This window comes from Mercenaria mercenaria, chromosome 11 (assembly GCF_021730395.1).
Source record: "Mercenaria mercenaria strain notata chromosome 11, MADL_Memer_1, whole genome shotgun sequence".
Classification (NCBI taxonomy): domain Eukaryota; kingdom Metazoa; phylum Mollusca; class Bivalvia; order Venerida; family Veneridae; genus Mercenaria; species Mercenaria mercenaria.
The window spans coordinates 54,513,157-54,540,722 of NC_069371.1; the positions used below are offsets into that span (position 1 = coordinate 54,513,157).

General features: G+C 34.9%; 1 protein-coding gene across 2 annotated transcripts in view; it reads left to right on the top strand.

The window, feature by feature from the left end:
- Positions 1–27,566, top strand: part of LOC123532875 (uncharacterized) — a 49,195-nt gene that overhangs the window by 17,818 nt on the left and 3,811 nt on the right. The window contains exons 5-6 of one of the 2 annotated variants that reach the window (XM_053517481.1): positions 26,589–26,786; positions 27,041–27,165. In XM_053517481.1, the coding sequence (XP_053373456.1) occupies positions 26,589–26,786; positions 27,041–27,165 (323 nt within the window). The remainder of the gene's footprint in view (positions 1–26,588; positions 26,787–27,040; positions 27,166–27,566) is intronic. The other variant, XM_053517482.1, reaches the window with a different exon arrangement.

A 27,566-nucleotide genomic window follows, 5' to 3' on the forward strand; every position in this document is an offset into this window, starting at 1 on the left:
GAAATTTAGGCCGAGTTCGAAAATGGGTCATCTCGGGTTAAAAACTAGGTCACTATGTCAAATCAAAGAAAAACCTTGTGTATGCGATAGAGGCGGTATTTTTCAATTGATCTTCATGAATATTGGTCAGAATGATTGCCTTGATGAAATCTAGGCCGAGTTCGAAAATGGGTCATCTCGGTTCAAAAACTAGGTCACTAGGTCAAATCAAAGAAAAACCTTGTGTATGCGATAGAGGCGGTATTTTTAAATTGATCTTCATGAATTTTGGTCAGAATGATTACCTTGATGAAATCTAGGCCGAGTTCGAAAATGGGTCATCTCGGGTCAAAAACTAAGTCACTAGGTCAAATTAAGGAAAAACCTTGTGTATGCGATAGAGGCTGTATTTTTCAACTGATCTTCATGAAATTTAGCCAGAATGATTACCTTGATAAAATCTAGGCCGAGTTCGAAAATGGGTCATCTGGGGTCAAAAACTAGGTCACTAGGTCAAATCGAAGAAATACATTGTGGATGCCATAGATGCTGTAGTTTTCAATTGATCTTCATGAAATTTGGTCAGAATGATTGCCTTGATGAAATCTAGGTCAAGTTTGAATATGGGTTATCTGAGGTCAAAAACTAGGTCACTAGGTCAAATTAAAGAAAAATCTTGTGTATGCGATAGAGACTGTTTTTTTTTCAATTGATTTTTATGAAATTTGGTCAGGATGATTGCCTTAATGAAATCTTGGTTGAATTTGAATATGGGTCATCTGAGGTCAAAAACTAGGTCACTTGGTCAAATCAAAGAAAAAACTTGTGTATGTGATAGAGGCTGTACTTTTCAATTGATCTTCATGAATTTTGGTCAGAATGATTGCCTTGATAAAATCTAGGTCGAGTTTGAACATGGGTCATCTAGGGTCAAAAACTAGATCATATCTAAGAAAATGCTTGTTTTATCGCAAGAGACCAATTTTTTGGTCCAGTCTTAATGAAAATTGGTCAGAATATTTGTTTCCATGAAATCACTAGGTCAAACATGTTTTACACTGTTATGGTGTGTTTCTTAGGTGAGCGACCTAGGGCCATCTTGGCCCTCTTGTTATTATTTAATGTAGAATATACTTAGAATATTTTGAGGCAGTATGGTATATACTTTGAATATTAGATGTGTATGATTTGTAATTTTAGCTGAATCATCCTTCTGTGTGGTTCAGATTGATCATCATTCCAGACAAATTTCACTGATAATAGTGTCAGTGTAAATGTCATTAAAACTTTAGGAGTAGAATAAATGGACCAAATTACAGTGGGACCCCAAGAGCTGTTCTTTTTAATGTATTTGCATTCAAAGATTCATATTGAGTACATATCAGTTCATCAATGATTAGACTTTTGTTCTTGAGGGCATTTTAGCCTGTTTCATGAAAATGTGAGTGAGGAAGCTATGCAGCTGGCTAATGGAAGGTAGATGGTTATATCCAGGTGTCTGCCCATGATGAAATAATGCCAGGAGGAGCACCTGCGGTCTTCCTCCACCATGAAAAGCTTGAAAGTCGCCATATGACCTATAACTGTGTCGGTGAGACATTAAACTCTACAAAAACAAACATCATAGTATGAAAAAAGCCTTCTGGCTGTTTTTTATTTGACATATTGTTATCACTATTGATCATTATTTACAGAAATCCAGCCTTTACTATTTTATAAACAAATCCATGCAAAAATTGCAAATTACAATGTGTTTAAAGGGAACTTACTTGTTTCTTTTTAGGATTATATTTTTTTTTTATTTGCAAGTCCAAGCCATCATCTCCATCTGTTTGTACAGTGGGCTTGTATAGATACATTCTGGATAACTTATGAGAATAATTGTGAAATAATTTTTCGGCGACGCCGTCTAAATTCGTTTTCGTTACCTATGCCACGTGACTTCAGTTTGCAAATCAAACTACTTGATAACGCATTATAGATAATTTATCAAAATGGAAGATTTATGCAACACTTTGCCTGATTGGACGAGAGTGTCAATTTCTTTCACTCTGTTGATTGTGCTACGCTGAGTGAAATGTAGACAAAGCGTTTATCCTAAACGACGCTGTTCACAGTTTTAAAGCTAACTTTGGCTCAGTATATTTAGCAAGAATATTGATATATCTCAAAATGATAAGTAAGTTTAATAAATATGATAAAAACCTGTTCAAATACCAACATATATCAAATTAAAGAAAGAGCTGAATACGGTCTGCGTATCACATGAATAAGGGTGTGATAAGAGTATTTTATGTAGAGAAGTGCTTTTTAAAAGAGTTTCCTTGTTACAATTGTCATCTGTATATGAAAAGGTTTCTTGCTTTTGTGACTTATTCAGATTGCATATTAAAATGAGTACTTGTTTGCTTTGATATATTTGTTATAAATTATTTAACTGATTTATTATATATGAATATTTTTCTTTAGTATCGTATGCAAATATTGAACTCAATTGAAATCTGTTTTATTATATATATGCTATATAATGACTAAATCTCATTACACTGAAATGAAGGTACGCTGCATACAGTTTATCTGTGTGATATGACTACGATCAAACTTTGCTTATGAAACAGAAATATTGAAATAATTACAATTGTATGTTTCGCTTGACCTTCACTTTTTTATAGGTGTGACGTCATTGTCCAAAGATTCATGAATAGCGAATATGCATTTGTTAAAGCGGGATCAGTTGGCCTATTTTAGAAATAAATAAAAATAATAAATAAAAAAATCCTTTAATTGATTTTTTCTTATGTATTCTAATGTATTCTTTTGCAATTTGAAAAATGTTAGATGAAAGATGAATGTTAGATGAAAAATTCATAAACTTCTTTCCTTATTACAATTCGCCGACCATCATTTTTAAAGATATTTCTTGTTATCCATATAATGAGATTTACTATATTTATTAATTTTTGTTTATATGTTGAATTTTTTTAAGCCATTCAGTAAGTTTTTGTTAACGTAAGTCAGCATATGTTTAAAAAAATACCTGCTTCTATTCTGATCTATGGATCGTGGGGTTGTGAGTATGATCCCCAGGCAGGGTGTATGTTCACTGTGACAATTTGATAAAAGACATTGTGTCTGAAATCATTTGTCGTCTACCTCTGATTCATGTGGGGAACTTGGCAGTTACTTGTGGAAAACATGTTTATACTGGTACAGAATCCAGGAACACTAGTTAGGTTAACTGCCTGCTGTTACATAACTGAAATGCTGTTGAAAAACTGCACTAAACCCAAAACAAACATTCTGATATCTAAAATAACATAAACTTTAATTTTCATCTTTTTATTTGTGTTTGTTATTACATATTTTCAGTTTTGTATTAATGTTTTGTTTTTTTGTTTTTTGCTGTTTTTTTTTTTTTACAAAATGTCATTTACCTTATGTGTCAACTAGTGTTAATGTAATGAGTAAATTTAAATGTGTACTGTTCTTGTTGCCATTTTTTTGTCACCATTGTCAAGATTACTAGTTTTTTGACTCATATTGCCCAATATCATTTAACTTTATGTAAAATATGTGAATACAATGAGATAAAGTAATTAAATTAGTTGTTTGGTGCTAGATATTCCCTATACATCAGAACTGAAAGAATACATTCACATAACAACATTTTGCAGAAAATCATTTTAGGGTTACAGTTTTATTATACATTTGTAAGTGTTCAATATGTAGCCACACATAAAACTTTGTCAGATGACATACTTGTTCCCTTTTTGCAAATACATTTGTCCTACTTTTTGGCATTTTGCTATATTAATATTTAAACCCTGATTAACTGTAAACAGCATAGCAATAATTACTTATATAATAAAGTTTTTATAACTTAATCAATGTTTTAGATAATGTACATTATTTTAAGTAGGACGTTCAAATCCAGCATGGTTTATTTTGATCACATATTTTAATACTTTTGTAGTTTGATTTTATTACTAATTGTAGTATAATATTATTTGATAAAGTTGATGAACTCTTATTTCGTTAAATGATTTTTATAATGATATTGATAGTTTATAATTCTAGTATGTCATATTTTCTTAGAAATCAAACATAAAATTGAACGGACAATCATTTAATAATGTTACTTCATAAAATGATTAGTTTACTTACCAAAAACTAGAATTTCATTGCATATATTACATATATTAAGTTGCAGCCATATGTAAGACTATGATATATATTTTGTGTCAAACAGTCAGACATGTGATTGAAGTCCCCCTAGTTGAAAAGACCAGTCATTTCATTGCCATATTAAATTATTTTTGTATAAAAACCTGTGATTAAAGACCATCTGGTTGAAAAGACCAGTAACTTCATACCAAATTAAAATATTTTTGTTTAAAAACCTGTGAATAAAGACCACACACACATAAAGCCCACCTGCACAGAAAGCTCACTTTTTGCCTTTTTCAAGCATGGTCTTATATACAGGGTCGACTGTACTTTCATGGATTTAGGACTTGCTCACTTTCTTCTATTGGTGCCATAGGTGACAGAGAAAGATTAATTGTTGTTGTTTTAATCAATCTGTGATATAAACAGTAATTTAAGGAGGCATGTAATTGTGATTTTTGCTTTATGCTCAATTTTCTCTCGTTATATGATATTTTACTTGCACACCAAATATTTACGAAGCTAGTATTGTTTTAATGTGCTTTATGCTTTAATATTTTATCAAACCAATACTTTAGTGTATATATCTGCCACTGCCTGGCTTCATGTCCTCCTAAACAAACCAATACTTTAGTGTATATATCTGCCACTGCCTGGCTTCATGTCCTCCTAAACAAACCAATACTTTAGTGTATATATCTGCCACTGCCTGGCTTCATGTCCTCCTAAACAAACCAATACTTTAGTGTATATATCTGCCACTGCCTGGCTTCATGTCCTCCTAAACAAACCAATACTTTAGTGTATATATCTGCCACTGCCTGGCTTCATGTCCTCCTAAACAAACCAATACTTTAGTGTATATATCTGCCACTGCCTGGCTTCATGTCTATATATCTGCCACTGCCTGGCTTCATGTCTATATATCTGCCACTGCCTGACTTCATGTCCTCCTAAACAAACCAATACTTTAGTCTATATATCTGCCACTGCCTGGCTTCATGTCTATATATCTGCCACTGCCTGGCTTCATGTCTATATATCTGCCACTGCCCGGCTTCATGTCCTCCTAAACAAAATCTGTTCAGCATTATTATGTTTCAGTGCATTTTTGTCCAGTAATGATTTATGAATTTTGGAAATGTATATTCAGATTTGACTTGCAATTTTGTTCAGTTATATTACTTAAATACTTACTTTTGTAAGCCTGAAGAACATTCTACATATATCAGATGCTTTCATTATTTTCAGTTATTGATAGCAGTGTTTTGATTAAAATGAAATATATTACTGCAATTACTGGACTGATTTTATTCAATCTTGTTACTCATCATCAATCTCCATTACTGTGGTGGAAATATTCCATGAGGTATGCAGTGTTGGATAGTAAAATCATAATTATTATTAATTAATTAATGAAATGCTATTTTATTGTTGTTGTGGTTTCAATGTTTTGTCATATTGTATGTTTTAATGTATTATTCAGGGAATAGGGTAGAATAAGATAGATTTATATTTATGGCCTAAATGTTTGTAACTGGTGGTAGGTAGGTATTTTGCATTATAAAGTCATGTACTTGTGTTCCATCATTACACTTACTTTTTTTTGAAGAAAGTTTCAATTTGCACTGAGTTTGTTTAAATCAGTATTTTATTTTTAATATTTGATGCATAAAGACTGAAAACTGAAAATTTTGGTAGCTTTTATATAGGGAAAAACTTTAAAAATCTTCTTGTCTGAAACCACACAACCTAGGCTTTTGATATTTGGTATGATGCATTGCCTAGTAGTCGTCGACCGAAATTTTTCAAATTATGCCCCTGGGGTTAAAAGAGGCCCCGCCCCAGGGTCACTTAATTAATCCCCCGCCATGGCGGAGGGATTATATGAATGGTCTGCATCCGTCCTTCCGTCCGTCGGTCTGTCCGTCCTTCAGTCCGTCCTTCCGTCCATAACAAAATCGTGTCTGGTCCATATCTCCTTAACCCCTTGAAGGATTTTCATGAAACTTGGGTCAAATGATCACTTCATCAAGACGATGTGCAGAACCCATGAGTCAGCCTTGTCGGTTCAAGGTCAAGGTCACAACTCAAGGTCAAAGGTTTGAGCCTGCCATTTTGTGTCCGCTCTATATCTCCTAAACCCCTTGAAGGAATTTTATAAAAGTTGGGTCAAATGATCACCTCATCAAGACAATGTGCAGAACTCATGAGTCAGCCATGCCGGCTCAAGGTCAAGGTCACAACTTAGGGTCAAAGGTTTGAGCCTTCCATTTTGTGTCCGCTCTATATCTCTTAAACCCCTTGAAGGAATTTTATAAAACTTAGGTCAAATGATCACCTCATCAAGACGATGTGCAGAACCCATGAGTCAGTCATGCCGGCTCAAGGTCAAGGTCACAACTTAGGGTCAGAGGTTTGAGCCTTCCATTTTGTGTCCGCTCTATATCTCCTAAACCCCTTGCAGGATTTTCATCAAACTTGGGTCAAACGATCACCTCATCAAAGAGATGTGCAGAACTTATGAGTCAGCCATGTCGGCTCAAGGTCAAGGTCACAACTGAAGGTCAAAGGTTTGAGCCTTCCATTTCGTGTCCGCCCTATATCTCCTAAACCCCTTGAAGGAATTTTATAAAACTTGGGTCAAATGATTACCTCATCAGAACAATTTGCAGAAATTATGAGTCAACCATGCCAGCTCAAGGTCAAGGTCACAACTAAGGGTCGAAGGTTTGAGCCTTCCATTTGGTGTCCACTCTGTATCTCCTTAACCCCTTGAAGGATTTTCATCAAACTTGGGTCAAATGATCACTCATCAAGAATCATGAGTCAGCCATGTCAACTCAATGGTCAAGGTCATCAACTGAAGGTCAAAGGTTTAGCTCTTTGTATACTTCCTAAACCCCTTGAAGGATTTTCATGAAAATTTGGTCAAATGATCACCTCATCAAGACTGGATATGTGCTTATCAGACTATTACATATGTAGCCATGTCTCAATCAGTTAATTATAAGTTATAGAATCTTACAATTACTGATCCTTGAAGACCTTAGAATGTATTGAATTATAAAGATTATCGATAAGCACATTGCATCATATAGTCTGCCGTGCCAGTCAGTTACAGCCGTATGCGTCGTGCTCATTTGTCCGTCTTTAACTGAATCCAATGCACGTCCATAGATACTTAGTCACAGAGCAGAAAGTATTTTTCTGTCCGAATCACCTTAGAATTAAACGGTCATGTACAACATTTGCGAATAGAGACATGCAGTACCAAGTCTCATGTCTTTAACATATCATGTATATAATGGCCCGTCCTACACATGAAGTCAAGGTCACCGATCTCAAACCGTTTTCATGAACTTTGTCAAATATCACATAGATGTGCAGATATCAGCATCTTCAGTAAGGTCCAGTAAAATCAGTACCTTCACATCCACATGGGGGGGGATAGCGTTCAGACTTTTATAGTTTACAGAAAAACTTAAAATATGATCCTTTTCAAGACTTTTAAATAATTACTATGACTCAGTAATTATTATACTGACTATCTGACTACTTCATTTAGCTATCTGGCACAGTCGCAAAGACTTGTGATCCCGTTCCGTCGTCGTCAGTCGTCCGTCGTCAACAATTTGACTGTTAACACTCTAGAGGTCACAATTTTGGTCCAATCTTAATGAAACTTGGTCAGAATGTTACCCTCAGTAAAATCTTGGACGAGTTTGATATTGGGTCATCTGGGGTCAAAAACTAGGTCACCAGATCAGATCAAAGGAAAAGCTTGTTAACACTCTAGAGGTCACATTTTTGGCCCAATCTTAATGAAACTTGGTCAGAATCTTACCCTCAATAAAATATTGAACGAGTTCGATATTGGGTCATCTAGTTTCTAAAACTAGGTCACCAGGTCAAATCAAAGAAAAAGCTTGTTAACACTCTAGAGGTCACAATTTTGGCCCAATCTTAATGAAACTTGGTCAGAATGTTACCCTCAATAAAGTCTTGGACGAGATGATATTGGATCATCTGGGGTCAAAAACTAGGTCACCAGGTCAAATCAAAGGAAAAGCTTGTTAACACTCTAGAGGCCACATTTATGACTTTATCTTCATGAAACTTAGTCAGAATGTTAATCTTGATGATCTTTAGGTCAAGTTCGAATCTGGGTCATGTGGAGTAAAAAACTAGGTCACCGGGTCAAATCAAAGGAAAAGCTAGTTTACACTGTAGAGGCCACATTTATGACCATATCTTAATGAAACTTGGTCAGAATGTTAATCTTGATTATCTATAGGTCAAGTTTAAATCTGGGTCAAGTGGGGTCAAAAACTAGGTCACTAGGTCAAATCAAAGGAAAAGCTTGTTAACACTCTAGAGGCCACATTTATGACTTTATCTTCATGAAACTTAGTCAGAATGTTAATCTTGATGATCTTTAGTTCAAGTTCGAATCTAGGTCATGTGGGGTCAGAAACTAGGTCACCGAGTCAAATAAAAGGAAAAGCTATTAAACACTTCAGAGGCCACATTTATGACCATATCTTAATGAAACTTGGTCAGAATGTTATTCTTGATGATCTTTAGGTCAATAGGTCAGGTGAGCGATACAGGGCCTTCATGGCCCTCTTGTTTAAGATACAGCCTTGAAGTTTGGATGACATGTACAGTTTTGCACACCAATTGTAAAACTGAATTTTATTGACCATGAATGTGACCTACTGACTTTCTTAATATTTTAACATCAGTTTGTCATTTGAAACATATAGCTCATATTACTCAGGTGAACGATCCAGGGTCATCATGACCCTCTTGTATCTACATATGTGCTGAAAACATGTATTGTATATGTACGTAAGACGTTAACTATTCTTGGTCAGAGTTTCTATATCTAGACTGGCATTCTCAAATTTCCACCAATATTTTACATAAAACCAAATTCTTACCACCATACCCAAGGTACAAAGTATATGGTAGCAATATTGGTGTTGTGCATATCTGTCTGTCTGTCTGTCTGTCTGTTAGTAATTCATTTCCAGAGGCCTAAACAATTTGACGGATTTTCATATAATTATGTTGAGGGGAGACATATTGCTTTTGCTCTGTCTGTCAGTACGTATGTCACACTTCATTTCCAGTCAATAACTGGAGAACAATTTAACCTAGAACCTTCAAACTTCATAGGATGGTAGGGCTTATGGAGTAGACGGCTGCTATTGTTTGTGGGGTCACTCCATCAAAGGTCAAGATCACAGGGGCCTGAACATGGAAAACCATATCCAATCAATAACTTGAGAACCACTTGACCCAGAATGTTGAAACTTCATAGGATGATTGGTCATGCAGAGTGGATGACCCCTATTGTTTTTGGGATCACTTTGTTAAAAGGTCAAGGTCAAAGGGGCCGGAACATGGATAACCAATCAATAACATGAGAACCACTTGACCTAGAATGTTGAAACTTCATAGGATGATTTGACATGCAGTGTAGATGACACCTATTGATTTTAAGGTCACTCTATTAAAGGTCAAGGTCACAGCGGATAGAACATTGAAATCCATTTTCGGTCAATAATTTGAGAACTATTTGACCTAGAACCTTCAAACTTCATAGGATGATAGGGCTTATGGAGTAGACAGCTGCTATTGTTTTTGGCACCACTCCATCAAAGGTCAAGGTCACAGGGGCCTGAACATGGAAAACCATTTCCGATCAAAAACTTGAGAACCAGTTGACCCAGAATGTTGAAACTTCATAGGGTGATTGGTCACCTCTATTGATTTTGGGGTCACTTTGTTAAAGGTCAGGGTCACAGGGGCCAGAACATGGAAAATTTCTGATCAACAACATGAGAACCACTTAACCTATTATGTTGAGTAGATGACCCCTATTGATTTTGTGGTCACTCTATTAGAGGTCAAGGTCACAGCAGACAGAACATGAAAATCCATTTTCAGTCAATAATTTGAAAACTATTTGACCTAGAACTTTCAAACTTCATCGGTTGATAGGAGCCCTTAGCTTTTGGGGTCACTCCATCAAAGGTCAAGGTCACAGGGGGCTGAACATAGAAAGCTCTTTCCAATCAATAAGATGAGAACCACTTGACTCAGAATGTTGAAACTTAAAAGGACGATTGGACATGCAGAGTAGATGACCCCTATTGATTTTGGGGTCACTCTATTAAAGGTCAAGACCACAGGGACTTGAACATGGAAAACCATTTCCGATCAATAACTTCAGAACCACTTGACCCAGAATGTTGAAACTTCATAGGATGATTGGACATGCAGAGTAGATGACCCCTATTGTTTTTGGGAACTCTCTGTTAAAGGTCAAGGTTACAGGGGCTTGAACATGGAAAACCATTTCCGATCAGTAATTTCAGAATCACTTGACCCAGATGTTGAAACTTCATAAGATGATTGGACATGCAGAGTAGATGACCCCTATTGATTTTGGAATCACTTTATAATGGTCAAGGTCACAGCAGACAGAACATTGTAATCCATTTCCATTCAATAGCCAAGACCTAGAACCTTCAAACTTCATAGGGTGATAGGACTTACAGAGTAGATGACCCTTTATGTCTTTGGGGTCACTCCATTGAAGGTCAAGGCCACAGAGGACTGAACGTAGAAAACTCTTTCCAATCAATATTACTGTTTGCAGATCAAATTGCCCTTTCGCCTTTTCTTAAATCAATAGACTTGTACCTTTACGTCACAAAAGCAGCGATGCTGAAGCTATTTTTGGATCTCGTCTATACAGGTAACTCCGCCTTTCCGATACGAATAAAAACATACTGAATGAACTTGTTTACATTGACTGCATCACCGAGAAATGATGATTTAAATACACATAAATACTGTCGGAACGGGTGTTTAACCAGATTGTAACAGATGTACCAGAGATCTAATCTTCATTTAGAATTTAAATGAATCTTGTCACAATGCACACTACATTTAGGTAGCGTGGATGTGAAAAAAGGACACCCACCCTCTTATACATTACAGGCCTTTTTCTGCCTAAATTTCAGTACCTTTTGCTGCAGAATTTTCTTCTATATAATGTATCTCGTGTTAAAGGCCTAGATTCACTACTATATAAGGGTCCCCCCCCCACCCCCAATCCAATATACAACTCCCATCTTATATGCTGCGAATATGTAACAGTAACTGATTAGAGGGCAATTAGCACAGCAGGGACCCCTAGACCATGAAGATGTGTGCAGTGGAGTTGAAAGAAATTAATTTTTCTTCAGTGAATGTGGAATGATAAAAATATTAATTATTATTTTGATATTATATAGATGATAATATCTATTACTTTAATGTTATAATAATAATAATAATTATTATTATTATTATCATTATTATTATTATTATATTACATAAAGGATGATTAAAGATACAGTAATAATATTGAAAATAATAATGATAATAAAACACAAGTATAGTGAAAACTTCAGGAGTTCTTTGTGCTGACAAACAATATTTTTCTAACTGGAAACTTGGTTTCTTGTATTCATGTAATCAACATTATTTGAACTTCAAATTATTGTGTTCCATCTATACTGAATTTTCATTTTCAGTATGTTGCCAAAAGTGACTTTTTTCATGCTTCGCTTTGTAAATTTGAAATGCACATACTGTTTTCAATTTTTAGACAAATGTTATTTACAGTATTCTGCAAGCTTTATATGAGTGAAAGTCACATTTTTCTGAAATATCACAATTCTCCAGACAGAATTTGAAAAAAACAAACCTTGCATATTTCTTTAAGTAAGTTTATCATTATTTCATTATTGTGAAAATAAGTTTCTGATTATCTTATTATTGTGTTTGATTAACAAATATTTTTCTTTACATAGAAATGCCAAAAAAAAACTAGTATAACTTTAAAAGTTATCAATTATATATCAATTTAAAATAAATTACATTGTTTCCCCTTCTCACTAATTGATACACTTGTAAGGTAGACTGACTGTCCAATAAACATTGACCCTTGTTTATTGGAACCATACTGTGATGGTCATTAGCCCCCAACTGTGCTGGTGAAGACAGAAATCCCTTGGCACATTGCCAAAATCTAGGCCTTTAAGTTTTCACTATAATTATAAAACGTGCCTGACACGAGTTGTTGGATTCACTCATCATTGACTGAAGGGAATAAGTTCGAATCCCAGAACCGATTATGCCTCTTTTGTTGAAAAAAAGTTGGCAATTTCTTACGGAATATGTGAGTCTTAGTCTAATTTGACGCGATCCTAGGAAACAGTTACGAGTTATTTTCTCCACTCGAAAGAAATTGTCATCGGTAGATTTGACTTTAAATGCTGATTTTGTTGCGAATATGAATTAAATTCAAATACAACTTACATATATCAAAAGGAAGTCCAAATAATTGTACTCAATAGTTTAATATTGTTTATTGTTTGACTGGTCGATATCCCCTTTACGTAGACAATGTAAAATATCAAAATGTAAAATCGGTCTTCCCGAGGTCTCATTATTTAGACTAATCCAAAGGTGGATTCAGTTCCTCATTAATTTATGTAAAAGTTATCAAAATTCCCCTTAACACGATTAACGTTACACATAATGTGCAAGCTAACTTGAAATGACGGTGTACTGTTATTTATCCTAAATTATTTTGGTCCTTTTAGAGTGACCGTCACAAATATAAAAAAAAAAGAAAACAACTAAATATCGAATTATTTTGATTTATGTGAGTCTATAACTGGTTCTTTCCATGAACTAAGACAAGGCTTATCAAGTGCCAGTATGTAAATAACTGAAATAGTGTTTTAACGACTTCAAATAAATAGTAGATAAATTCACATAGGGCCTACACATAAACCCCACCAAAATAAAAAAAAAAAACTAGATCTATAATGGAGTGAGATTTGCGATAGTTAAGCTACAGAAAACCCTGCAAAAGTTTGAATATCAAATAAATCAGTTTTTATATGGCAATTAGATCTACAAGTGTTTTGTAGCTTGAAGGTTCAATTTCTATAAAACCTTGTATACCTTGCGTGGTTGGAAATTTCGTTGATAATAATTGTCATAACAAACAAAGAAAAAACGCTATTTTCTTTTGAACGTAGTTGAAATATTCTATTCTACTTTTAAAACATATCCAATGATTATCACCTTATTGCACATTACATGTACAATGTATGCAAGACACGTACGGCGATACTTCAAAGATAGAGTCAGAGCGCGCGCTTTGTGTGATGTCAAGATAAAGAAAAAAAGTTTCACGACAAGGTGAATAAATATTTTTTTGTGGATGAGGCGGGGTTAACCTGTCAGGAGTATTCCAAAAATAGCTTCAGTTTCACAGTTTTTGTGATGTAAACATGCAACTCTAAGATTTGAAAAACGTTGAAGGGGCAATTTGATCTGCAAACAGTAGTAACTTGAGAACCACTTGACCTGGAATGTTGAAATTAGGATGATTGGACATGCAGGGTAGATGACCTCTACTGATTTTTGGGTCACTTGATCAAAGGTCAAGGTCAAAGGGGCCTGAACGTGTAAAACTGTTTCCAATTCATAACTTGAGAACCACCAGGCCCAAAATGTTGAAACTTAGTGGTATGATTGGACATGCCAAGTAGATGATCTCTATTGTAGCCAACCATCAGTGTCTCTTTGACTTTCGCTCATGTTCCCTATTGACTTCTTGCCTATACGACTATGCATTGGGGGAGACATGCGCTTTTTTACAAAAGCATCTTCTAGTTACACAAAAATATTTACCGTAATTTTGTCAGACATCAGATACAACCCATTTCACTGCATTGAAGATCAAGGCCACACTTGAAGGTCAAATGTCAAATCACTTGAAGTTTTTTCCACTCCTTATCTTCTGAATATATGGAAGGATTTTCATAAAAGTAGCATCACTTGTTTACATCATCTAGAAGATGTTCAGACTGCACAACCCAGATCACTAGATCCTAGGTCCTAGGTCAAAGTCACACTGGGAGGTCAAATTTCAGTAATTTTTTAAAAAAATACTTCTAGATATTCACCAATACATTGAGAATTATACATGACCCAGGTCACTATATCCAAGGTAAAGGTCACACATGAAGGTCAAAGGTCAAATACCTCAACTATGTATCTACTTCCATATATTATAAGCTGTTATAAGGAATTTCATAAAACAAGCTTATCAAGATGATATACAGAAGGCATAATACTGTTCACTAGGTGAAAGGTTAAGGTCATACTTTGAGAACGGAGCTTAGATAGCTTTGTACTTTCAAGTGTTTACATGTTCACTATCATAATATGACTAGAATCATACTTGATAAAGGTTGCTACATCCAAGTTAAATGTCAAACTTGAAGGTCAGAGGTCAAACAGCTTTATACCACTAAAAGGAATTTTCTTCAAACTAGCTTCAGTTGCTGATCTCATTAATATGACTTGTAGAGTACACAAATGTGATTGCTAGGTCCAAGGTCAAGGTAGCACCTGTAGGCCACAAGCCATGATCGTATCATTTTACCTTCCCTATTTCAAAGTGGCATTTTAGGGGTATTAATAACCTCTTATAGATGTAGTTTCTATTAAATAAAATTGAATAAAATTTGTAAAGAAATGTATATAAACCATTTGGATTTTTGTCATAAAACAAACTGATACTTTATTGACATCTGCATTCCATCTAGGGTAATTATAAATGATGTAGACTTGCTGAACAGTCTTGGGTAAATATAACCAGAATGTATATAATTTCTGCCTTACAGAAGTCAAAAAGGCTTTGCCTTTGCCTAACATTATTCATGTTTTTAGGTTAATGGGTTAGACTTGTGTTCAGATCAATACCTTATTTTAAAAATGCAACAGTAATTGTACAGACTATCAGGTATGTTATGTTTTATAATTGTAATTTATCACATATTTGTATAATTCTGTTCATTATCTGGGCACAGTTTGCAAGAATTGATCTTAGTTTATGTTTGACTTCAACTTTAAGCATAGATTTTTATGATTTGTCTGATATAATTGAAGAGCTCCTTTTTTGTTTACTATGCTGATAATTATACAACAGTTCTACACTATTTTAGGTAGCTTGAATTACATATTTGTTTAAATTTCCTTTTACCAGTGTATATAGGTTGAAACATTTCATTTAAAAAATACTAACCAATGGACTACATTTAAATGAAAATTTATACCTCAACAGCATGTTACTACATGTTAATTATTTTATTAGAATTGATGTAATTTTATGATATCTTTGATCTTCACTTATGTTTATTAGATCCTTAGACTTTCTGATGTAACACTTCTGTTAAGAATGTTTATATTGAAGGAATTATGTTAAACAGAAATCCGTACTATTTGACATGGAAATGTTCATAGCACAGATTTGTATTAATCAGTATTTTTATTTTACGCTTTATATATATATATATATATAGACATGTTGTACATAGACATGTTGTTGATTATATAACCATGAATGGTTTTGGTGATATGTTTTGATGATGCCACAAAGAAATACCTTGTGAGCTGTTTTATAAGCTCCACTATTCAAAGAATAATCCGAGCTACTCTACTCGACCTGCGTTGGCATTAGTGTCACAACTTGTTTAAAGTTTTGCATGCAAGTACATATAGTTGTCATTTAAAGGCATATAGCTTTGAAACTTATTTTTTCTATTTCTAGGTCAATTACCAACCTCACTGGGTCAAGTCCCTTAACTCTGACATGAATTTTGGCAAAATTATGCCACCTTTTGGACTTAGAAAATCTTGGTTAAAGTTTTGCACACATGTTGACAGCTCTCATTTTAAAACAAATTTGAATTTATTATACAACAAGATATAAAGTACATGTACCGGTATATATCGTTTCTACTTTGGAGTCACGCATGACCATCTGTTGGTCTGTCCACCAATCCTGCCATTTTGTCTACTCCATTACCTTCTTCGTTGCTGGGAAGATTTTCATAAAAATAACATCAGTTGTTAATCTCATCAAGATGACATGAAAATTGCACATAACCCAGGTCACTATATAGTTCTAATGTCAAGGTCATACTTGTCTAAACCACTTGAAAGATTTTCAGAAAACTGATATCAGTTGTTAACCTCACCAAGAAGATGTGCAGAGTACACAACCATGGTCCAAGGTCAAGGTCACACTTTGAGGTTAAATGTCAATAGCTTAACTTCATTTTCGCTCCATCTCGTCTTTACTACTGGGAAGATTTTCATGAAACTAGTATTAGATATTAACCTGACCGAAACAAAATGCAAAGTGAATAACCCAGGTAACTATGTGCAAGGTCAGTGTCATACTTGGAGGATAGTGGTCAAATAAATTAATTTTGTGTCCACTACATATCTCTAAACTTCTTAACTGCTTGGAAAATTTTCATAAAAATAGCATAAATTATTTACTTGATCAAGTCAATTTGCAGAATGTATGACCCATGTCACAAAGTCCAAGGTTAAGGTCACACTAAGAGATCTAAGATGAAATACCTGATTTTTGTGTCCACTCCAGTGTTTCTTAACCAGAGGAAACTAGTATCAATTGTTAAGCTTATCAAGGCAAGTCTTAGAGTGTGTACAACCCAGGTCACAAGGGCCAAGATCAAGGTCACACTATCAGGTCAAAGGTCATGATCACAACTTTTTACTTTCCTTGTATGGAATCTGCATCCAGGGGTATTAATCACAATTAATTATAGCTTACATCTGTTGTCAAGATGAAATATGCTTGTTGCAGTTCTAACTTGATGGAAAGTATGTTCAAATACACTTCAAAGGCACGTTTGACAATATCATTCCAGCAGGCAGACAATTTGATAATTACACTTTCAAAGAAAGAAACGAAGATAGCCTTTAGAACGTAATTGAGCTCACATATCAGCTAAAAGAAGAGATCACACAAAAACTAATTGGAACAAAATTAAAATCTAAAAAGTTCTGTGTGAATTTACTAAAATAAGCAGGATGAAATTGATACAGCACTAGCTACTTAACTTAATGTGCCAATCCCTGATCGTTTTTCATGGATAAAACAGAAATGTACTCTGACACGTGTATATTGTTTTCTCTTACTGTGTTCATTATTATTTATGTTGAATTTCTTGGTTCCAGGTATGTAGAATGAAATATATGCATTCCTTGTGAAGGAATATAAATAAAAATCTGTTTCGTATCTTGTTGTTTTGTAATATTGTTTTGACATAAAGCTTACTTTATTTCCAAATTAGGGCCCAGCCTTTTGGTAGAGACCCTTTAATAATCACTGTGTATTTTTCTTGTCCATCCCTCTATCTTACTTGTCTAGACTCCTTGTTCCATCCTTCTATCTTATTTGTCTAGACTCCTTGTTCCATCTTTCTATCTTACTTGTCTAGGCTCCTTGTTCCATCCTTCTATCTTGCTTGTCTAGACTCCTTGTTCCATCCTTCTATCTTGCTTGTCTAGACTCCTTGTTCCATTCTTCTGTCTTGCTTGTCTAGACTCCTTGTTCCATCCTTCTGTCTTATTTGTCTAGACTCCTTGTTCCATCCTTCTGTCTTACTTGTCTAGACTCCTTGTTCCATCCTTCTGTCTTACTTGTCTAGACTCCTTGTTCCATCCTTCTGTCTTACTTGTCTAGACTCCTTGTTCCATCCTTCTGTCTTACTTGTCTAGACTCCTTGTTCCATCCTTCTATCTTACTTGTCTAGACTCCTTGTTCCATCCTTCTGTCTTACTTGTCTAGACTCCTTGTTCCATCCTTCTATCTTATTTGTCTAGACTCCTTGTTCCATCCTTCTATCTTACTTGTCTAGACTCGTTCCATCCTTCTATCTTACTTGTCTAGACTCCTTGTTCCATCCTATGTTTTTTTTTCTAGACTCCTTGTTCCATCCTTCTATTTTACTTGTCTAGACTCCTTGTTCCATCCTTCTATCTTACTTGTCTAGACTCCTTGTTCCATCCTTCTATCTTACTTGTCTAGACTCCTTATTCCATCCTTCTATCTTACTTGTCTAGACTCCTTGTTCCATCCTTCTGTCTTACTTGTCTAGACTCCTTGTTCCATCCTTCTATCTTACTTGTCTAGACTCCTTGTTCCATCCTTCTGTCTTACTTGTCTAGACTCCTTGTTCCATCCTTCTATCTTACTTGTCTAGACTCCTTGTCCATCCTTCTATTTTACTTGTCTAGACTCCTTGTTCCATCCTTTTATCTTACTTTTCTAGACTCCTTGTTCCATCCTTCTATCTTACTTGTCTAGACTCCTTGTTCCATCCTTCTATCTTACTTTTCTAGACTCCTTGTTCCATCCTTCTATCTTACTTGTCTAGACTCCTTGTCCATCCTTCTATCTTACTTGTCTAGACTCCTTGTTCCATCCTTCTATCTTACTTGTCTAGACTCCTTGTCCATCCTTCTATTTTACTTGTCTTGACTCCTTGTTCCATCCTATCTTTTTTTTCTAGACTCCTTGTACCATCCTTCTATTTTACTTGTCAAGACTCCTTGTTCAAGTTGTTCAAGGAATTCTGCTAAATCTTAACACAACACTGTAAACAACACTTCCATTATTAATTTGTTAAATTTAGCTGTCAAGACCATAACTCTAAAAATACAAGAGAGTTTATTCAAACTATATGAAAAGACAGAGAATTTAAAAGGAACATACAATGTACAAGAACACAACTCTGTACCTTTATTAGCTCATCTGAACTTTTTTTCAAGATGAGCTGTTAGTATAGCTGGATGCTCCTTGTTCTGCATCAACATTTTTAGCTCACATGTCACAAAGTGACAAGGTGAGTTTTTGTGATCGCGCAGTGTCCGTCGTCCGTCCGTCCGTAAACTTTTGCTTGTGACCACTCTAGAGGTCACATTTTTCATGGGACCTTTATGAAAGTTGGTCAGAATGTTCATCTTGATGATATCTAGGTCAAGTTCGAAACTGGGTCACGTGCCATCAAAAACTAGGTCAGTAGGTCTAAAAATAGAAAAACCTTGTGACCTCTCTAGAGGCCATATATTTCAAAAGATCTTCATGAAAATTAGTCAGAACGTTCATCTTGATGATATCTAGATCAAGTTCGAAACTGGGTCACGTGCCTTCAAAAACTAGGTCAGTAGGTCAAATAATAGAAAAACCTTGTGACCTCTCTAGAGGCCATATTTTTCATGGGATATGTATGAAAGTTGGTCTGTATGTTCATCTTGATGATATCTAGGTCAAGTTTGAAACTGGGTCACGTGCCGTCAAAAACTAGGTCAGTAGGTCAAATAATGGAAAAACCTTGTGACCTCTCTAAAGGCCATATTTTTCATGGGATCTGTATGAAAGTTGGTCTGAATGATCATCTTGATGATATCTAGGTCAAGTTCGAAACAGGGTCATGTGCGGTCAAAAACTAGGTCAGTAGATCTAAAAATAGAAAAACCTTGTGAACTCTCTAGAGGCCATACTTGTGAATGGATCTCCATAAAAGTTGGTCAGAATGTTCATCTTGATGATATCTAGGTCAAGTTTGAAAGTGGGTCATGTGCCGTCAAAAAGTAGGTCAGTAGGTCAAATAATGAAAAAACATTGTGACCTCTCTAGAGGCCATATTTTTCATGGGATCTGTATGAAAGTTGGTCTGAATGTTTATCTTGATGATATATAGGTCAAGTTTGAAACTGGGTCAACTGCGATCAAAACTAGGTCAGTAGGTCTTGAAATAGAAAAACCTTGTGACCTCTCTAGAGGCCATACCCTAGAATGGATCTTCATGAAAATTGGTCAGAATGTTCACATTGATGATATCTAGGTCAAGTTTGAAACTGGGTCACGTGCCGTAAAAAACTAGGTCAGTAGGTCAAATAATAAAAAAACCTTGTGAACTCTCTAGAGGCCATACTTTTCATGGGATCTGTATGAAATTTGGTCTGAATGTTCATCTTGATGATATCTAGGTCAAGTTTGAAACTGGGTCAACTGCGGTCAAAAACTAAGTCAGTAGGTCTAAAATTAGAAAAATCTTGTGACCTCTTAGAGGCCATAGTTTTCAATGGATCTTCATGAAAATTGATCTGAATGTTCACCTTGATGATATCTACGTCATTTTCGAAACTGGGTCACGTGCGGTCACAAACTAGGCCAGTAGGTATAAAAATAGAAAAACCTTGTGACCTCTCTAGAGGCCATATTTTTTAGCTCGACTATTCAAAGAATAGTCTAGCTATTCTACTCACCTTGGTGTCGGCGTCGGCGTCGGCGTCGGCGTCACACCTTGGTTAAGTTTTTGCATGCAAGTACATACAGCCATCAATTAAAGGCATATAGCTTTGAAACTTATTTTTTCTTTTTCTAGGTCAATTACCAACCTCTCTGGGTCAAGTCCCATAACTCTGACATGTATTTTGAGCAAATTATGCCCCCTTTTGGACTTAGAAAATTTTGGTTAAAGTTTTACATGCAAGTTACTGTCTCCAAAACTAATGCAGATATTGATTTGAAACTTCACATGTGTCTTCGGGGTTATAAAACTATTTGATAGCAACAAGTCCCATAACTCTGACCTTCATTTTTGCCAAATTATGCCCCCTTTTGGACTTAGAAAATTTTGGTTAAAGTTTTACATGCAAGTTACTGTCTCCAAAACTAATGCAGATATTGATTTGAAACTTCACATGTGTTTTCGGGGTTATAAAACTAGTTGATAGCAACAAGTCCCATAACTCTGACCTTCATTTTGGCCAAATTATGCCCCCTTTTGGACTTAGAAAATTCTGGTTAAAGTTTTGCGTGCAAGTACATACAGCTATTTCTAAAAGGCATATAGATTTGAAACTTATTTTTTCTTTTTCTAGATCAATTACCAACCTCACTGGGTCAAGTCCCATAACTCTGACATGTATTTTGAGCAAATTATGCCCCCTTTTGGACTTAGTAACTTCTATCTCCAAAACTAACGCAGATATTGATTTGAAACTTCACTTGTGTCTTCGGGGTTATAAAACTAGTTGATAGCAGCAAGTCCCATAACTCTGACCTTCATTTTGGCCAAATTATGCCCCCTTTTGGACTTAGCAAATTCTGGTTAAGGTTTTGCGTGCAAGTACATACAGCTATTACTAAAAGGCATAAAGATTTGAAACTTATTTTTTCTTTTTCTAGATCAATTACTAACCTCACTGGATCAAGTCCCATAACTCTTACATGTATTTTGAGCAAATTATTCCCCTTTTTGGACTTAGAAAATCCTGGTTAAAGTTTTGCGTGCAAGTACATACAGCAATTACAAAAAGGCATATAGATTTGAAACTTATTTTTTCTTTTTCTAGATCAATAACCAACCTCATTGGGTCAAGTCCCATAACTCTGGCATGTATTTTGGGCAAATTATGCCCCCTTTTGGACTTTGAAAATTCTGGTTAAAGTTTTACATGCGAGTTTCTATCTCCAAAACTAATGCAGATATTGAATTGAAACTTCACATGTGCCTTCGGAGTTATAAAACTAGTTGATAGCAGCAAGTCCCATAACTGATATGCATTTTGGTCAAATTATGCCTCATTTTGAACTTAAAATTCTTTTGATATTTAACCTTTTTGGGTAATATTTTCCTGCTTCTGGGACAATATTGCGAATAGTCGAGCTTGGCTGTCTTATGGACAGCTCTTGTTATGAGATCTTCTGGAAATTAGTGAGAATGTTCACCTTGATGATACCTAGGTAAACTTCAAAACAGGGTCACGTACCTTCGAAAGCTACGTCAATAGGTCAAATAATAGAGAAACCTTGTGACCTCTCTAGAGACCATATTTTTCAATGGATCTTCATGAAAATTGGTCAGAATTTTCATCTTGATAATATCTAGGTCAAGTTCAAAACTGGGTCACATGAGCTCAAAAACTAGGTCACTATGTCAAATAATAGAAAAAACGATGTCATACTCAAAACTGGGTCATGTGGGAAGAGGTGAGTGATTCAGGACCATCATGGTCCTCTTGTTACTTTAGCATTTTCTTCTCTGAAACTCACTTATACTATCATTCAGACATTAGCCAAGTTTAAATGGTTCTGCTGGAACCCTTTAATTGAACAGTCCAGCTAAAGATAGAAGAAGAAACTTTAAGTGACTTATTATCATGAACAACTTGATGGATTATCACCAAACTTGGTCTGTAGTGTCCTTGCATCTCATTGACCGTTTGAAGTATTTTCTTTATATCTTAAAATATCCTTGTATTGGTATACAGACTTAATAGAAAAATGGCGAAGAAAAAAGTGGTAGTCTCAAAGTGGCGGATTCAAATAGTCCTCAGTTTATTTGCTCTTTGCTCTGTAGAGCAATTTTCTTCATTTTCTTTGCAATTTTTTGCTGAAATCACATGACAGATCTATGCTTGGCATTTTGGAAGCATTTTCATAATAAAATGATAGAGTGACAGAATTTGTCATGGAATCTTAGGTCATACACCACCACTACAATTTGGGGTCTCATTTTGTAGCTGATTCTGCAGTTTGATTGTTTGACTGAAAATAGTTTTCTTGCATCAAACATGACCCCTGCTTGTCTTTTGATTTTTGTTCAGCACTGACAATATTCTTCAAGAAAATGTAAGTTACAGACATTTAAAATGAGTCCTGATGTGTGCTGCAGCCACTGGAAATTGTCAATTTTATATAGAATAAAGAACAGCTACTTATTGTGTTGTAACCTTTATGGGAACATTAGCAAAAATTAAAATCTGGCCAGATGAGGGTGGAAATGGGCAACTTTGATGAGAATTTGATAGAAAATGACAAATTTAGTGCAATTTTTCTTTAAATATGGATCAAACACAAAAATATCACATGTTTTATGTGGGTTTTTTTTTTCAAAAACTGCATGAATGCTAATTTCTAGCAGCCACTGATGAAGGTAAAATTGAACATATTGTGTAATTCGTATGCAGATCAGAGTAGAAAATGACAAAACAGGGCAAAACTAGGCTACAGTTAGGATAACTGATTGGCAAAATTTGACGCATTGTCTTTCGTTTACTGAAAATGCTATAAAACCTTAGAAACTGTAGGTATCTTGCTAAAATCTTGTATTTCATCATGCATTAAGGTTGCTTGTACATTTCAAATGAAACTGGCACAATCTTAGAAGAAAAAGTGTTTCTTATTGACCCTCTTAGTTTTATTCAAATGGTTCCTCGTGGTGGTTTTTATGGACCACAAGAGCTAAAAGACCTTTTAACTGCGTTTCTCTTGAACCACTCGATGGATCTTCATCAAAATTTGCCTGTAGCAGCCTTATACAGACCTCTCAGGTTAGTTGCATTGATTCTAGTTGGCCACATAAATCACATTATGGATTTCCAGCCAATTCTGGTCTGTAGCATCCTCATATGAACAATTTGCGAAGCACTTTATGGATCATCACTTAACTCGGTCTTTATTATCCTTATACTGACCTCTTTCAATTGTATCCACATGGTATTGCTTGGACCCTTTTAGTGCCGACAAGTGTTAAAAATAGAAATCCTAGAATGACTTTCTTTGCAAACCCATTAAAACATCATATTGTGAATAGCTTTTGTCTTTAACATCCTTGAATGGACCTTTGTCAATTTTTATTTTCTTGACTGCATTTAGTATTGAAGAAACATTTTTAACAATTTCTTCTGAACAAATGTATGGATGTTTACTAAAAGCATCTTCTCAAGTTTGTGAAATGGTTCCACTTGGCTTTTCCTCTTTCTTATCCTTTCCAATCATATTTTGGGATGAATGTTTTTTCACATTAAACCAGCTGCTGCATGTAACGATACATTCAACGCCAAATGGGCATCTTCAAGGCCATCATGGCCGTCTTGATGAATTCATTTGTTCATAGTCTTTGTCAAAAACACTCAAAGGATTTGGTTGAATTTTCACACAATAACAGACATTAAGAGGAAATGCCGTGTAAAAATGGTTACCTTGGTTACCTTGCTTACTTTCTCCGAATTATTACCCTGTATTGAATTATCTAGGCCATAACTCTAAATGTGCTGGATATTTTTTAAATGCACACACAAAGATAGTGGACAGTAAGGGAAAGTGCTATGTACAGAAACCATATCCTTATTTGGTCAGATGTGGGTCTTGTTGATAAGGTACGCTCTTGTTTGAGTCATATTAATACATAGGCCGTACTACATAACATAATAGTTTCCTCGAGGTCCTGAGAATTCAACTTGTTCTTCTTGTTCTTTCAGTTACAATGCTCAGTCAAACCTATTTTTATTTTGTTTGGTTGCTTTTTTTTATTTATTTTTTTTTTTTTTTTTTGCTTCCGAAGGATCTTTTAGATTATTTTATTAATATTTGTACTTTCACCTTAGATTTTGATAGCGAATTGCTTGTGAAAAGATTATTTTGTCTTGGTTGTTCAGACTAAGGCCAAAAGTCAAAACTTATTGAATGTCAACAGTGTTCTCTTGAAGTTATTGCCCTTGAATTACTCAAAACTTCGAAACTTTCACTGTCCGCTGTAACCTAACTTTGTAGTATTTCTATAGGCCTAACTATACTAAAGGAACCAGCATGGGAGCCATCTGGTCTAGTCGCGTAATGGCTGCCAGGTATTTGAACACTAATTTTTCATTTGGCATGGCAACAGAGGTCTTAATTGAGGCTAAACTCTGTTTAAATTTCATTGTGGATGTATTGTTGGCATTTTGGTAGGAAAAATGGGAGAGCAGGTTGTATTTGGTGAAGTCAAGCTCAATTTTAGTATGAGTAGTACTTCCAGGTCACAGCAGTGTGATTTTGATGTCAGTTTACAGTAAGCAAATGTGACCAGAGAGATACATGACCCCAACTTTTCTCTTCATTTTATATCAGTTTTATCATAACTCTTTAAAATGAGGTAAGGATTTGTTCTCTGAAATGGGTCTAGCTATGTTTGGTAGCTCTTTGGAAAAGGTCAGTTTTATATAGAATATATAGGGAAAACTATTTAGGCTATTGTGACCTATAGGTCTAGTCTGTAAACAGTCATTTCCAACCAGTCACTGCCTTTCAATGAAATAAAAATGCAAAAAAATGGCAGTATCAGCTCAATAACTTGAGTATTTTTATTGAGATCAACCATATCTTAATTAACATAATATGTAGCTCTATAAAATATTGGTAAGGTTCGATTACTAACCATTTCGGATAAATGTCTTTCGAGTTATGACTCTTGAATTAGCCATGACTTGAAGTTTGAAAATTTCAACAGTCTTTGATCTCACAAATACTTTAAAAATATGTTTTGCTTTGATATCTAAGCCATGTTACCAGCTAGTCCAGACCAGAATGTATATAGCCTTTGTACTGTCCCTGTTGAGCTAACCGGGAAGGTCTCTTGACGCAGTTATCGTTTTTGCTATAAATAAGTGGAATGTACAGGAGTGGACTGTCAAAAAATAAAACTAAATGAAAACGAAACAAGCGAGAGAAATTATTCCTGCACCCTCGTATTTTCAACTTGCTTTTTGGCCTGTGTTGTTTGTCAGTCTTGTTGGTGATGTTACTACCCTGTCTCCCCCTTTTCCGACACCCACCATTTCCTTTTACCCCATTTCATATCTTTATTGTTTTTTTTAAGTATAGTTGTTGAAGCACTCCCGTTTTCTTTATATTTCCACTCCAGCTTCTGTTTGTGGCTGGCGTGTTATTATATTTATTTTTCGTAATATTTATAATCTTTGTAATGATTATTGTACACTTTTTATATGTTATCCTTTTTAGATATCAAAAAGCAAACATATAAATAGTATTATCTACTTATAGATTTACGATATACATGCATCTTGTCTTACAAAATATCCTGTCTGCTGCACGTGACGAATTTGTTTGACCACAAAAAATGTTAGTGTACTAATTACATCAGTATAAAAGAAGCCGGAAGTTGTAGAAATACTTTCCGTGTTTCATTAAAGTTATGAATCAATTTAGATCTCACATTAATGACATCTGAAAAAAAAATTAATTGAGACATTTCTTAGGTATGTGCTTTTGTCCCGACTGACATTCGGGATTCATCGTAATTTATCGGCCTATTTCGTCTGTACGATATTGAATAACGACGTAAACTTGCGGAAAAACACGAAAATTGTCCAACATGACGTTCTTGACACATTCCATCCATTTTTACTGGGTGAGATGTTGAAATACCCTGACTAAATACCTACCGATAAAGACATCCATCAAATATTTAGGCCCGTGCAAAACTTATTAAAATGCCTCCGCCTCTCCCTTGATACCATCAGTCTGGTTCAAGCCTTTCGTAAAGCAAGAACGTAGGAGAGTTAAAAATATTTTCCATTATATATAATATGAATTTCGACAGCTAGTGTTAGTTTGTTTCTGACAGCGACAACTTAAACACAGGACTGTATTAATTTCTAAATCGTTAAAATGGTAACGATGTTTGTAGGACTCGTATGTTTAACTTTTGTTTGGACCTCAGTTAGTGCACACAGAACTGGTGCCAATCCAATGGCGTGTGACACTATGAAGCCAGGACACGGTGCTAACCGGAGAAGGACGTCGGCAACACCGTATATAATTGATACTAATCTTAACGGTTACGTGCCGTGTACACAGAATGGACAACGTGACTGCGGTGTTATTGGTAAGTGGCATTCAATAACCTTATCTTACGAAGAAACAATTTGCACATTTTTTTTACATATTACGGTACTGAAGTGAGTTTATTGGATCCCTTTTGGGACATTCTGGGTTTTTTAAACTTTAAATGAGCAATGGTATGTTGAATTGTAATCTTTTGCCAATATATGCTAAAAGACGTAGTTTCATATTTTTACGCTTCACTGTTTTGCGCTTAGACAAAAAATATTTGTGTGTTCCTTTTCCTTTACTTTCCAGTGCGTATTAGGGGCAGAAGGGGACGTATGAATGCCCAGTTTAAGGGATTTCTACTGCAAGCGCGCACGAAAACTCCAGACGGACAACTTCGATACGTAGGAGAATATAGATACATGAACGGACAGGTATGATAGAGCTGACTGACATTTCCATGTAATTTGCCTAAATATGGACAGTTAATCATTATGGAGTTTTTTCTTGAATCTTTTTTAACAATTAGAAAAACATTTAGTGATTAATATGCTTACTTACAGTGTGTGTGTGTGTGCTTTTTAAAGTTTTGTTTCTTTATTTATTTGTTTTTATTTTTATTTTATTTTTTTTTTTTTTTTTTGAGAAAAGAACATAATTTTTATATAAAATCTTTTCAAGTAATAGTTCAAAAATGTTAAAATTCTTTTTTCCTGTCTTTTTATTTAATTATACTTATATATTTTACTCAAAGAGTATGGAAATGCCAATTATTAAATGTCAAAGCTGAATGTCAAATATCGGCTGTTAAATGGGTATTTGTTAATTGCAAAAT